Genomic DNA, 14,329 nt, shown 5'->3' on the forward strand with positions numbered 1-14,329 from the left:
GAGCCGTTTTGAATTTAAACAAGTGGCCTGACTCAACTCTAAATAACATAATTCCATGAATGTGTGGGCCTTTATTTAAAATAAAAAAAAAAGTAATTGACCAATATTTAACGGGAATTCCCTGAGCCGGACAAAAAAAACCCCATGCCCGTTACTTTATTATTCTCTCTTGGATGTAAAATCAAGAAGAGCAAGTTACTTCAGCCTCCACATCTACCATTTCCATAGCTTGTCCCTCTCCACTGTGATCAATAATCTCGGACCTTTGTGTTTCTGAAGCATTGTTGAGGAGATGTAAGAGATAATTTGAGCACAAGAAAAACGTCGCGACCAGTACATACACACCAGAGAAGACACGTTGATGAAGAACAACTTGACTTGAGAGACGAGGACCAGCAGAAGCAGCTGGCAGGCCAGAGTTCCAAAAACATGGCAAACCACAATGTTAAAATTGCGTGAGCGTTCATTGAGTCGATCAAATTGAAAGGGCAAGAGGGAAATGACGCAGATAAATTGTGTGATGAGGAAAAGCGGCCTGATGGAAGGGTGGTCATGGAAAGGGTTGTTGATGGATCCTTGGTACTTTATTTCCACCAAAGCAAGAAGCAAGCCAACTACATATGCGTTTACGGTGTGCGGTGAAATTAAATTTGAGGCCCTTCGCAAAAAAATGCATTAGAAAAGTTTAAAAACGGATCAAGTAAGGGAAAATAAAATGATAAAAAAACGCAAATAAATAAATAGGCGGTAACCAGTGATGTGAAGAAAATTTGAATGGCATGGCTACTTGAGGAGGAAGCGTGAGAAGGATCAGAGAAGGAACGAAAGAATGAAGAGATGGAGCTGATGAAGAAAGGAAATGAAAGTGGAGGCATTCTTAGCTTGTGTCGTCCTCAAGATGTTAAAGAGAAGCTGAGAATGATCATGGATGGGTCATACTAGCCTGCAGAGGGACATCTTAATATTTAGATATCAGAAAAGTACAAGGCCGTTCTTTGAGCCTTCGAATTGATGAATGAAAAGTTGCAACCTTTTTTTGGGGAAACGACAAGACGAAAGGTTACGAAAGTCCAAAATAAGCTATGTAGCCAGGTAGAGCTTGGAGCTTGGAGCTGATTATACATGTACGTAGTAGTCATTTTTTGTTTTTTGGATTTGAATCATGTTGATTCTTCAATGCGGGTTCATAGTGGACGTTATTCTTTATTATGAACCCTAGGAGAGTGAAGTTACTGTAGGCACTAAGGAGAAGAAAAAGAAGCAATAACCTCTGGTTCGAGCCACCTTCGTTTCCTTTTCTTTCTTTCTTTTCTTATCTTTTGTTTTTTTTTTTTTTTGGGTACTCGATATATGGCTTTACCCAATCCACTACATCGATAAAGCATTCTTTGATCGTGTACTTTTGAAATGCGTCACTTAGCTAGGAAGAAGGTTCATACATATTGTACTAACAAGCGCACCCCGTAGCTGCGTCTTTGCCCCGAGCTCAAAGATGAGTGATCCTTCCGCAGGTTGGAAGTGATAACTAGAATTCTTGATTGGTACAAGTACTTGTGATAACTAGAACTCTTGATTTACGAAGCTCTGAGGATGGGCAAGACTCAACGGTTTGAACGTGGTTTGGGACATGGGCTTCAAAAGTGTAATCGTGGGATCTGATTCCAAGCTACCGGTAGATAGCCTGCTGAGGGGACACTATACCAATGTTACTGGTAGCCTGGTACGTGAGAAGATTAAACAGATGCTGAATCTGAAATAATGATCTATTGTGATACAACATATCTCAAGAGAGCAGAACAAGATTATTACAGACAAGTTGGCAAAGGAAGGTCTGAATATCTCTTCCTTTTATGACATGTCTCCACCTTCTTTAAGAGCCCTGGTGCAAAGTCTATGGGATCTGATGATCTCCGGCTTTCCATTATTTAGCTTTCTCTTGGGCTTAGCCCATCTCTTGCATTATTAAAAAAAAAAATGTACTCCTTATAAAGTACTTTTAATTATTTTATTGGAACTAAGAAATGATTATTAATTTATTAAATATATTTTTAAATAAAAAATTTAATCTTATTAAATCAAACTTATAGCAGAGATAAAATTTGAAAATGATAATAAATAGTTGTATACGCCATATAGTAAGAATTAAATAATCCTTCTAATGAGTATTCTATGACAAGAAAGGAGCAAATGGCTTGACACATCAATGTGATCCCCCTCCAAAGCTCTCTTGCAATGACATACAAGTCAACAAATTTTTTCACATAGAAACAACCCCTTTTTAAGTTTGTATTTTATGTAACAGCAATCAACTTTAATCCTCAAGAAAATTTGAAGGCATACAAAGAGTAACATCAAAAGAACATCACCAATATTATATATATCAATAGATATTTTAAAAAATAAGTTTTCATTAATAATCACTATTCTGATGTTACTTCTCATTATTTCACTTTTTCAATATATTTTTTCATCTCTCTTATTGATGAAGTGTATCTTTGGAAGCTAATAGAAAAATTAAGATTATAAAATGTATATAATGAACTATGTTAGTGTGTGAAATCTTGTTAAAAATATCTTATAAATTGGGATGGAGAAAGTATTTCAAATTTTGAGAACTTCTATTAATATACAGTGCCATGTTCATTATTATATATTAGTCACTTCTAATCATTTAATTACCAAAATTAAGAATAGTTAAATTATTGATATTGTCTACATTTTTTTTCAACTTATCCATATTAAATGCATCATTTTTAAAAATATTTTCTTTTTCATAAAACCTTTTCTTCCTTCCTTATTGAAAATTATTGTGAAAGGATAAAATTAAAAAAATTAATTAATTGTTCATCATTTTATATGAAAAAACTTATCAAAAAGACCATAAATTTTTATGAACAAATGAAAATATTAGAATGTCCACGAACCAAATTATTCAAATCCAATGAGACCCAAACATTGCCGTGTATTATGCACGCAAATCAAAACCAAGTCAAGTTATGAAAAGTAAAGATAAATGAATTGTTAAATTATTTAAGTATGAAAAGTTTTATATTAAATAAAATTAAGTTTAATAATTAATATAAAATAAAAAGAAATGACATCATGAACGAGAGCTTTAATTAAGCTTAACTTTATTTAACGTGGACTTCTCGTATTGTTTAAATTCAATCACTGGACAACCTAACCTTAATGAATGTGAACAGAGATGCCCATGGCCTACATTTGCAGCACTATTACCATCTTGTGAAACATGCTGTATCTGAAAATATTTCTGGAATCTCAGCATATCTCTAATCTCCATCATGACAATACCGACGCTGTCACGATAATTCAAAGTGGAAAAGATCAGCTGGTCATAATTGTTATGGTTTAACTGATGGTATAATAATTAAATAAAAAATACTTCCTTCGTCCCCAATCATAAGACATGTTTAAATAAAATTTTACATACCAATAAAATTTTATTAAATATACTTAACAACATTATTTTTAAAAAAAATATAAATTTTTAAAAATATCCGTAATTTAATATATTAAAAAGAGAAAGGATAGAAATTAATTACAGAAAGAGGAGTGATATTATTAAAATTTATACATTTAATGAAACTTCAATTTATCTAAAGTATTTATATTTTAAAATAAAAAAATTTTATAAAATGTCTATAATTTGGGACGTAAGGAGTTCTATTTATATACATATATATTAAAAAAGTAGTCTAACAGTTCCAGGTCTCGGGTATTTCTCCAGGTATTCAGGAACGGCCTTGCCACATCTGAAGCTTTATGCAAGAAATGATGTAAAATTGATCCAAGGTGTAAAGTTTGCGGCCTTTATGATGAATCATTGGAGCATTTATTCCTGTTATGCGAGTGGGTAAAAGATGGGTGGTCTGGCGTCTGGGTGTCATTTGAATATTATGATCAACCCACTGCTTATCAGTAATATAAGGGATTGGCTCTACCATCTTATGGGAAAGCTTATGTGGCTTTGTTTTGCTGGAACATTTGGAGAATTCGTTGCAGAAGTGTCTTTGACGATGACCCACCTGATCCTGGGAAATTAATGATGCAAACGGATGCAGGCGTTCTTAGAGTTCTGGAAGGCTCGAGGTCTACTAACTCAGATTCCTGAATCTGGTCTGCGAAATACTGATTGTTGCTCATCCACGCCTCCTGTGGGTGTTATAAAAATCATTTGTGACGGGGCATATGAGGGCCATAGTAAAAATGCTGGTATTGGCAAAGTCGTACGGGATTTCCACGGTATGTTCCTAACTGGATGGTGTGGAAGCATTGTTGCAGATTCTGGTTTCTTGGCCGAACTAAAGGCTGTCAAGAAAGCTCTTGAGTTAAGCTCATATTGGCCTGGTGTGGGTTTAATGTTAGAGGTGGACTGTGAATCTGTGACGAGGTTTTTAAACTTTGCACCAGCAATAATTTATACTTATGTGATTGGGAATACCAGCCTTTACTTAGATATCTGGGATATTTTGGTGTCTTTGAGCTGTGTTACTTTCTCTCTCACTCGCCGTGGTGAGAACCTGGCTGCTAATTGTTTAGCAGGTTTAGCTTCAAGGGAGCTGGAATCAGTTGGTTCGGTGTTCACACCACGCCCTCCTTTAGCACTTGTTTTGCTCCAGGACTCCATGAATGTGCCATTGTCTACTTCTGGCCAGTATTCAGTAGCAACAGATCGCGAGGGCATTTGCAGCAGCTTTCTCTTTTAGTTTGCTTTGTTTTATTTTCCTCACGTTTTCGATTTACTGTTTCTGGTTTGGCATTTTTATGGACTATGTTATGTTTGCATGGTTTTTCTGATTTATGAATGAATATCTTTGCTCCGCCCACTATTATAAAAATGAATTTTTACAACAGTTAAAAATAACTTTTTACAATTGTTAAAACTGATTTTTTTACGGCAGTTAAATAAGTGGTGTTGTTATAGAGGATGTAGAAAGTCTAACTTTGACATCGGTTATATAACCGGCTAACCATAACCATAACTGCTAAAAATATTCTAGCGCAGAAGAAAAAACAGGGAGAGATGAGGGCCGATTTTGGTCCAGTGAAATAGGGAAACCTGATGGGAAGTGATAGAATGGAAGTATTAAAAACACTAGATATGTGCATTTTCTATTTTTTTAAAAAACATTTTTCTAATTATCCAACTTATTTCTTTTTACACTAATCGATCGAGCGTGCTTGATACACCAGCTACTAATTTTGGCGATGCTATGAAGTATGAACATTAATTTGTTCGTGCTATTGATTACGGTCAAAATATGCATGGAAGATTTCTCCTTTCTTTTTGAGGTCGAGAGATTGGAACCAACTATGTTCTGTGCACTTGCTTGTCTTGGATATGCAATTTCTTGGATCCTAGTTTAGTTACTGCAATGAGCGACTTATTTCACAGGCTTCACTTTTGTGATCATATGACATGTGCCACAAGAAATTGTTTTTTTAATTTCAGTTGTCGTTGCATTTTGCATATAAACTTGGACGATCTTCTCTCTCAGTTCATAAATGGGTTCATTTCCGTTTCACTCTTTCAACTCCCGTCTCTTTTTCTGTCTGGAAATTGATAAAAGGGTTTTTTTTTCCCCCTCCTTTTCTTTTAGTTTTCTTAATTATATTTTTATGTTTAATATAATTTCTGTCTCTTAATTTAAAAAAAAAGCACATTTAAGCAATCAAATTATTACAATAACGCCCAGTGCATCAATCATTAGTTTTCAAAAATCAAGCCTCAATCCTTAACTGATGTATTGACTATTAACTCTTAATTAATTAGTGTGATACTGTGTATTATTATATGTGGTAAGTAGATCACATAAGTTAACTAGTTTGCTAGAGCCTCGATTTGCAATCTTTTTTTTTTTTTTAAGACCAACTTACAATCCTTTACTAGTTTTCAAAGTCATCGTCATCCATGCCAAGTCATAATGACAGAAAATGTTGAATTGTTAGCTATTAGATTTATAAGTAAGTTACGATATCGTGCGCTAGAGTAGGTAACTATCAAGGTCAGTATATACATTGAGACACTCTCATTATCATTCCATCTCTGACTCATGATTCATAAGCACTCTCTTTTTGTTTGTTATTATATATTTTGTATTGCATTAAGAAGATTCCAACATTTGATATCTGCTCACATCTGGTTTTATCCTCACTTTATTAGCTCTAAATAGTGAATAGCTATATTCTACATATTTTGTCAAAATACCTGACGCGTATTAAAAAAGAGTATTAGTTAAAAATGTTCATCACAGCGACTCGCGATAAAAGATACTGTTCTTAATTGTGTAGTGGGAGTGATATTTGCCATTTTCTGTCTCACTTTGAACCAATGATAATTATGCCTTAAAATAACGTGATGGACTGGTTTAATTTTGATGAGAAAAATGGACCGCGAGATAAAAGACTGGGCTAACCAATGGGCCAGCTATAAGTGGGCTCTGAAGTAAGATTAGAAGTCTCTCATTTTCCCCTGCTCTCTTTTGCCCTTTACGACATTACTGTTCTAATTTTAATTTTTATATAAATAAAATATTATAGCTTTAAATTGTTTATATCATATTTTAATAGTTTAAATTTATTTATATATTTTTATTTAAAATTATAATAATAATGTTATCAAATATTAAATCAAAACAATTGAAAAGCTTTGACTCAACAATGATAAAGAGAAAAGTAAAGAAATGAAAAGTGAAGAAAAATGAGAGGCCCCTAGGAGGAGTAAGGGTGAAGTATAAATGGGTTTGAAGTTAATTTCTGAAAATTTTCTCATTTTTTCAATTTTTAGAAATTATTTTAAAATTAATTTTAAAAATTATTTTTTGAAAACAACAAAAATATTTTATTGGTTATGTTAATTTGAAAAAGGTACATAGTTAAAAAATAGCTGATAGTGGTAGTTGCTTCTAATTAATGATAATGACCTGCAATACTGGTTGGCTGTAGCTAGAGATAATTTATAATAGTCAAATATAATATACTTAAAATTAAAATACTTTTAAAAATATTTAAATTCAAAATACTTACCCAAATATTTTTTTTTATTTTTAGAAACATGAAATAGTTTTTAAGAACATAAATCAAACATGTCCTTTGTAGTCTTTGTTCTGTGTAATAGTTTCTGTTTCCACAGGGCACGGCGCCGTACAAGTCTCTTTGAAATTAGGAAGCAGGTTCCTTAAAGTTATAATGTCTTAACTTATGAATTAAAGTTATATGAAGTTTGTCTGGAGTTGCAAGTTTCAGTGTATAGTTGATTCAGTTTGCATTATATATAAGCTTTACAAGTAAGCCTACTTCACAATTTTATTCGATTCCGATCCCGCGAATAAAATATTGGTTGTCTTTAGTGAGGTATGAATGTATCTCACCGACTTGATATTATATTCAATGGAACTTTGACACAAGGTGGAGATGGAGGATTAAGGAGGGGCCTTAATTTTTTAATCTTTTTTAGTAAAGTACATGGGTTATACATTTTTGACCTTTTAAGTTAGTAAATTATAGAAGCATTAAAATATTAGATAGAATTATCATTTTTATTTTAAATGCAGTCATTTACGCATGTAGATTACAACTATTTTAATAATTTAAAAATTATCATAAGATTTACTTATTTTCAGTAAGACAATACTACACATGCTCCCAAAACATTGATGTTATTTAATTTTGCTTTCATTATATATTTAATGAAAGAAACTATAAAAATTATTACTAACAAACGTTGTCAAACATTATAATAAAAACCCTAAAATATATTGAATGCTATGTGCTCAATATTTATTATACAATCATTTATCTAAGAGTTAAGAAGTTATGGTTAAAATGTTCTTCTAGAAAAAAAATACTCTCTTATAATAACCAAGCTATTAAAATTTATGATATAAATAATTTTACTCTAATATAATTGAAATTCAATCTTATTGACATGGAGATTTTGTGACAATTGTGTATCATTATCATGTTGATATGTTTATTTGTTATGATTATCAGTTAAAAAATTAAATAGTAAATTTATTTAACAATTAATAGAGCTCCATAGATTGGACATAATTTTATATCCTAATGATGCATTTATGTCATTCAATGTTCATAGGGAAGATGTAATTTTCATCAATTTAATGATAAATTTTATTGAAAAGAAAATTGCTAAAAATTTTATCATAAACGTGATAATTAATTTTTATGTTATGAAAAATCGATAAGCAAAATTTAAAAGATAAATATATATTTTTATTTTTATTATATATTCGTGTAGTTGAATATAAATATAGACATTAAAATATTTATATATGTCATGTCAGTGATATATATATATATATATATATAGATAGGTTTATTTTTTTTAATTATCATATATGTTTTATCATCTTGACTCTCTTAATAATAAAAATTTCTAGTTTCACCCCAGCTTTGACTGACATAATCCGATGCTTCTCATTAATTATTTACTAATCTATTTATTAAATTATATTAAATATAAAAAAAAGTCGCAGTAATAGTCCCCCCGACACTCAGTATGTCTATTTGAGCTGAGTTAGGATTCTCCTCCTGCATTCTCTAGCACCCTTAAATCTCCACTCCCATGGTTTAGATTTAATATATTATAAAATTATCATTATACTATTAAATAATAAATAAAAAATTTCAAAATATTTTATAAAAGAAATAATCATGGGTTGGTAATTGGCATGCACTACTTTTAACATATACGTTAAAATATTTAACAAGCTGCATTTTCAGGGAAGTACGTACGAAACTTGATGGCAAATCGAGTGTTTGGGTCCCTATTTTTATTTTTTTTACAGTGGAGCAAGGCCTTATATTTTCCCCCCTCAGTCTATTAAAATTAATAAGCAGTGGAAGTTATTGAGTTTAGAAAGGTTCATGGCTCATCATGAGGTTGTTCTTGATCTGTATCGTGAACTTCTTCTGATGACCGGCCTCGTGTTGTATCATGATTATCCAGCAGTTTCAATAATAGATACTTGTAGCATAAGAGGGCCAGTGCGAGCACAAGTAGCGAAGACACATTGATTATGAACCATTTGTTGGGAGAAACGAGAACCAACAAGAGTAGCTCACACGCTATGGTCCCAGAAATATGGCACACCACAACCCTCAGATGGAGCAGTGAGTCGTCGTTATTCATTTGATCCGGTCGAAAAGTTAAGAGTGTAATGACGTACACAAATTTTGATATGAGAAAAAGCACAGTGATAACTAGGTGTTCCTTAAAGGGGTCGCTGTTGGATCCTTGATACTTGATTTCAATCATAGCTAGTAGCAGTAGAGTGAAGTAGGCATAAATAGTGTGAAATATTGATGCAAAATCCGAAGCCCTTCAACGAATTGAAAAGGGTCAGTCAAAGAATAGTGCGAAGCAATTAAAAAGAAAAAAGAAGCAGCAGAGTGATGAAGAAGCTTTTTCTCAATTCTCACCTTGGCGGCGATGCATCATGAGTTGGTAGAGTATTGGGATGAAGAAAGAATAGGCGACGGAAAAACGTGCAGATCATGGGAATGCTGATCATGATGCAAAATATAAAGAAACTCAACTCCTCAGGTGATGGAACTGCGATTGTGAGAGAATGATATTGAGAAGATCAGTAGAGAGGATATATATACATATATATATAGTTAAACAGAAAGCTAGGGATGACAAATTTGGACTTTGGCACTTATAATCAAAATGGCCAATAAACTGAGAGGGATGACGAGGCCCACCACACACGCATGCTATAAGAACACGATGGATTTTGGTAGTTTAATTTGGTTAATAGGATGTAATTAATGACCAGCGTAAATGGGGTGAAAAGGATCAATATAAAGAAATTGTAGAAATCTTTCTTCATGAAAAAATTGGAGGGATCAGAACTCAAAAGTATATATGGACATTCATATACAGACAACTGAAAGGTAGGAAAAGTAAGCACTTGATTGAGTAAAAGTTAATTGCTGTCATGCACGTGTGGCAATTGGAAGGTCACCCTTAATCACATTGAATGCAATCTTGACTGTCCTCAAGTATTTGGGGAACGAGACACAGACAGCAACCTTGGCCTCATCTTCATCTCACAAAATGTACTCTGTTTCCTTTAGCCACACACACGCACCCTACTCATCTCCAGAACACAAGAAAGAAAGAAACAAAGGCTCTGTTTGGCAATCTGTTTTAAAAACAGTTTTTTGTTTTTCAGGATAAAAAAAAATTATTTGATAAGTTGTATTCAAAAAGTGTTTTAGAAAATAAAAAATAAAATAAAAATAAAAATAACTTTCAAATGTCCTGGGATTATTGTTCTGGAGAATAAAAAAATAAAAAACCCATTTTTTAAAAAATATGTTTTACAAAATATCAATTTAAAAATAATAAAATAAAAATAATTTCAAATAACTTCAAGTTTATTCCTATTCTCCGTTTTTTCAAGCTCGGTGCCACATTCGCGTTGCTACGGGTCCGTGGAGAAGAAGTATCAAGCATTCATACATTACATGCTATTAACATATTTATAGATTATAGATTTATAGAAACTGGCACAAGGTTATAAGCTATTACCGGTAAGGTTAAGGTGATTTGCCATTAACTTGTTGAGCAATTCACTTCCAAGTTATAATAATATTTTCACAAGAAAATATAATAATATTCGTATTAAACAATAATTTTTGAAAAATTAATTATTTCACTCCTATAATTTTAACTTAGTTGTAATTTAATTTTTAAATTTTTATTCATTATAACTCAATTCTTATAATATCGAGTGCGCTGTAACCCATTTCCTAAATTGTTACTTGATTTTTATAATTTTAATTCAGTTAAAACTTGATCCTTGAACTTTCACTCCTTACAATTCAATTCATATAATTTTAACTATTTAAAATATTGGTCTTTATATATTGAAAATAAAATTTTAAAAATTTAAAATTATGTTGTCATTTAGGGATTAATATTTTAAATTACTAAAACTTTTAATGTGATAAAGATTAATATTTTAAATAATGTTAATCTTTTTAATTTTATTTTTTAAAATATAGAAATTAATATTTTAAATGATTAAAATTATTAGAATTATGTTATAGTAAATTAAAATTTAAAAAATGAGTTACAATTAAATTAAAACTTTAAAAATTAAATTGTAATGAGTCAAATTTTAAAAATTGAGTTATAACTAAATTAAAATTATGAGATTAAATAATTAATTTTTTCATAATTTTTTGTTATCCTAGTGAAACACAATATCAATACCCAAATTTAAGAAAAGTAGATCCCCCCCCCCCCACCAAATTTTCAGGCTCCATTCACGAAGAGATAGCCAAAGCAAAAGCAATCCACGGATTACCCCTCGGCTAAAAGCGAATCTCCACCGTGGAAACTCATCTATCGACGTTCTACAATAATCCATGTTGAGACGCACGGATCGTGAATTTGAGCCCTCGATCAATCATAAATCCAACGGTTCTGATCAACACTCGAACCCTCGTAAGCTTTAAATCCTGACCTTCCCGCTTCGATATATACCCCAAAGGGCGAGTATTTTCACAATTCGTACTCTTCACACGGAAACGTTTGCAAACCCTAAATTCTCAAACCGATCTTTCTACTTTCTTCGATTCTTAGAGAAATTTTCCTGCGAAAATGTCTGGTCGTGGAAAAGGAGGCAAGGGTCTGGGCAAGGGAGGAGCAAAGAGGCATCGTAAAGTCCTCCGCGATAACATCCAGGGCATCACAAAGCCTGCTATTCGGAGATTGGCCAGAAGAGGAGGCGTCAAGAGAATCAGTGGCTTGATCTACGAGGAGACGAGAGGCGTGCTCAAGATTTTCCTGGAAAATGTGATTCGTGATGCTGTGACTTACACTGAGCACGCCAGGAGGAAGACCGTTACTGCCATGGATGTGGTTTATGCGCTCAAGAGGCAGGGAAGGACGCTCTATGGATTTGGTGGTTGAAGTTGTTGGTCTGCGAATAGGTACAAACAGAAGAAATTTGTGTCTTGAAAGAGGTCTATATAACAATTATGTACTGGGGATGCTCTATTTGGAAATTAGAAATGCCAGTGTGTTTAAATTTCTTCTGTTATTTGGTGTTGTTAATACTGTGTCCTCGAATCAGAGGGATTAATGCATTGCTGGATCCTCATGTTATAACTGCTTGATTCACTTTTAATTAGTAGATGATTTTGTCCCTGGAATTGCGATTCCGTGCTACGTAATCTTGATGTCCTCCGAAAAGGATTTCTGGTTTTAGTGTTCTGCCTCTTGGTCTCGGGTTGGTTGATTCTCAGGATTTGCTTTGAAGTGGGTTTTATTGTGAAATTTTCTCCTCTTTACGAACAAGTTTATGATTGTCGTTTTTTTTTTTTAAAGTATAAACCAGATGGGGTGGCTATAATTTTCACTGGGTGTATTTTTACCAAACAAAAAGGATGTTTGAACTTTCAAGGGAATATTTCCAATGTTGGAAACATTTATTAGACGGAAGCGGAAGATGATTTCAATAGCTTTCTTGACTTCTAGAAGCTCGGCCATGGAGCTATCTTACAGTGGTTTGTTCCCCCTTTTGCATCCAACCCCTTAAAAATCTCTGCGCTGGAGCCATCGTTGCTGAAGGCGCCAACCCATCACTATTGCTCTATGTTGTTATTGTTGATTATATCTTGAGCTGTGGATGGTTTTTTCGTAAGTTGGCATTTTCTAAAGAAGGAAATAGAGACAGGGCGCCTTGAATGAGGTCCTGGAAAAAGCTCGCCTGTGCAGACATTGCCGAATCAAGCTTTGTATGGTTGACCATAGGAGCGTGTTGTTCACTCCTATTATAACGACGACAATGGCAGCAATTCTTATCTTATCAGCGAGATCGGCTACAGCAGGACATCTCCCTAAAGTAACGACTAAATAAATTTGACTGAAGTGTCTAAACCAGCTCAACTGCCGGCGAACAATTATAACTTATTAAGTAGCCTCTCAATAATTGGTTTAAAAAAAGTAGCCTGTCAATAACAGGCCCAAAAAAAAAAATCTGAAAATAGTTGCTCGACGAAACAAAACGTGTTGCTCCATACATGTTGACCATCATTGAGGACAAGTGACATGCTGTCACTTGAATGTTTGTGCACGTGGAAACCAATCTAGCTCCAGCCTGCCATTTTCCATGTTCTTGTCATCTGCTTCGTTGACCGTTACAATTTTAAAAAAGGACATTTTGTTTTAAGGGCTCTGGGTTTCTGCCTTCTGGAAGGTCTAGCGTATATATAGGAAAGAACCCAAGCAAAGCTGAATTTCAACATGCAAACAGATTTTTTGGGCAAATTAAGTAGAATGTTATAAGTAGAATTTTTTTTTCCAAATGTTATACTTTTGAAATTATTTATCAGAATATTATAATATAAAAAATTGACTTTTGACATATCGAGTATATTAACATAAAAAATGCTTTTGTAAAACTAAATTTTTATTTTTTGTTCTTTAATATTTGTTAAAGTTTGTTTTGTGATCGACCTGTACATGACCTACAAGTCCTTTACAATTTTTTTGTAATTGCTTCCTCCCCCTCCCTGTTTCCTCTAACTCCATAAAATTATTTATGTAATTATGATTATAATTATACTATATAAATACTTTTATAATTATTTGTTAAATCATATATCAAATATAATTTTGTTAACAAAATCAATATAGAAATATACAATTAAATGATAATTTTTTCATGCAAATTCATTTACTGTAAATGCATAAAAAAGTAAAAAATTCTTTCCTAACTAGAATAATTTTTTGCAACATAATAATCGATAAAATTGTAAATGTTAAAAAATTGCATAATAAAAATAAAATAAAAATTTATAAACAAAATATGTCTCAACTTAACTTGCTAAGTTATTAATAATCCATAACTCAATAAATTGTGGTCTTATATCTCACTACTTATGTGAGAAGTTTAGTAGTGGGCGATTTTTATAAATACTCTTTAAATTTAAAGGTATGTCTGACTTTTGACGAATCCTTGAGAACTCATTTAAATTTTTTCTACTAAAAATATCAATTTTGTTAATAATTTTTTATTATATCATTTAATTATAATTTGAGAAATCACATAATTGTATATTTTTATTTTGATAAGGGGAAACAAGAATTGATTTTAGTGTTTGATGAGATTTGAACCTTCCAAATTTAAAAGTCTTATTTTTTATTAAAATAAAAATTATAAATTTTTAATAAATCTACTTTATCATTAATTTAGATAATGTAAACTTAATTCGAATGGTCCATGTAAATATTAAAATTTTTTAAAATTTTTATAAATTAATTAATTAT

General features: G+C 32.1%; 2 protein-coding genes across 2 annotated transcripts; both read left to right on the forward strand.

The window, feature by feature from the left end:
- Positions 1–4,076: 4,076 nt before the first annotated feature.
- On the forward strand, positions 4,077–4,727 carry LOC129318359 (uncharacterized). The gene has a single exon (XM_054963082.1). The coding sequence runs from the start codon at positions 4,077–4,079 to the stop codon at positions 4,725–4,727; it is 651 nt and encodes a 216-aa protein (XP_054819057.1).
- Positions 4,728–11,555: 6,828 nt separating this feature from the next.
- Positions 11,556–12,210, forward strand: LOC129317893 (histone H4). Its single transcript, XM_054962308.1, has one exon. It carries the CDS (start codon positions 11,657–11,659, stop codon positions 11,966–11,968), a length of 312 nt encoding a protein of 103 aa, XP_054818283.1. The 5' UTR covers positions 11,556–11,656; the 3' UTR covers positions 11,969–12,210.
- Positions 12,211–14,329: the final 2,119 nt, after the last annotated feature.

The sequence above is a fragment of the Prosopis cineraria genome, unplaced genomic scaffold (genome assembly GCF_029017545.1).
Source record: "Prosopis cineraria cultivar Desert tree isolate PC_DT_omini unplaced genomic scaffold, ASM2901754v1 PC8, whole genome shotgun sequence".
NCBI classification, from domain to species: domain Eukaryota; kingdom Viridiplantae; phylum Streptophyta; class Magnoliopsida; order Fabales; family Fabaceae; genus Prosopis; species Prosopis cineraria.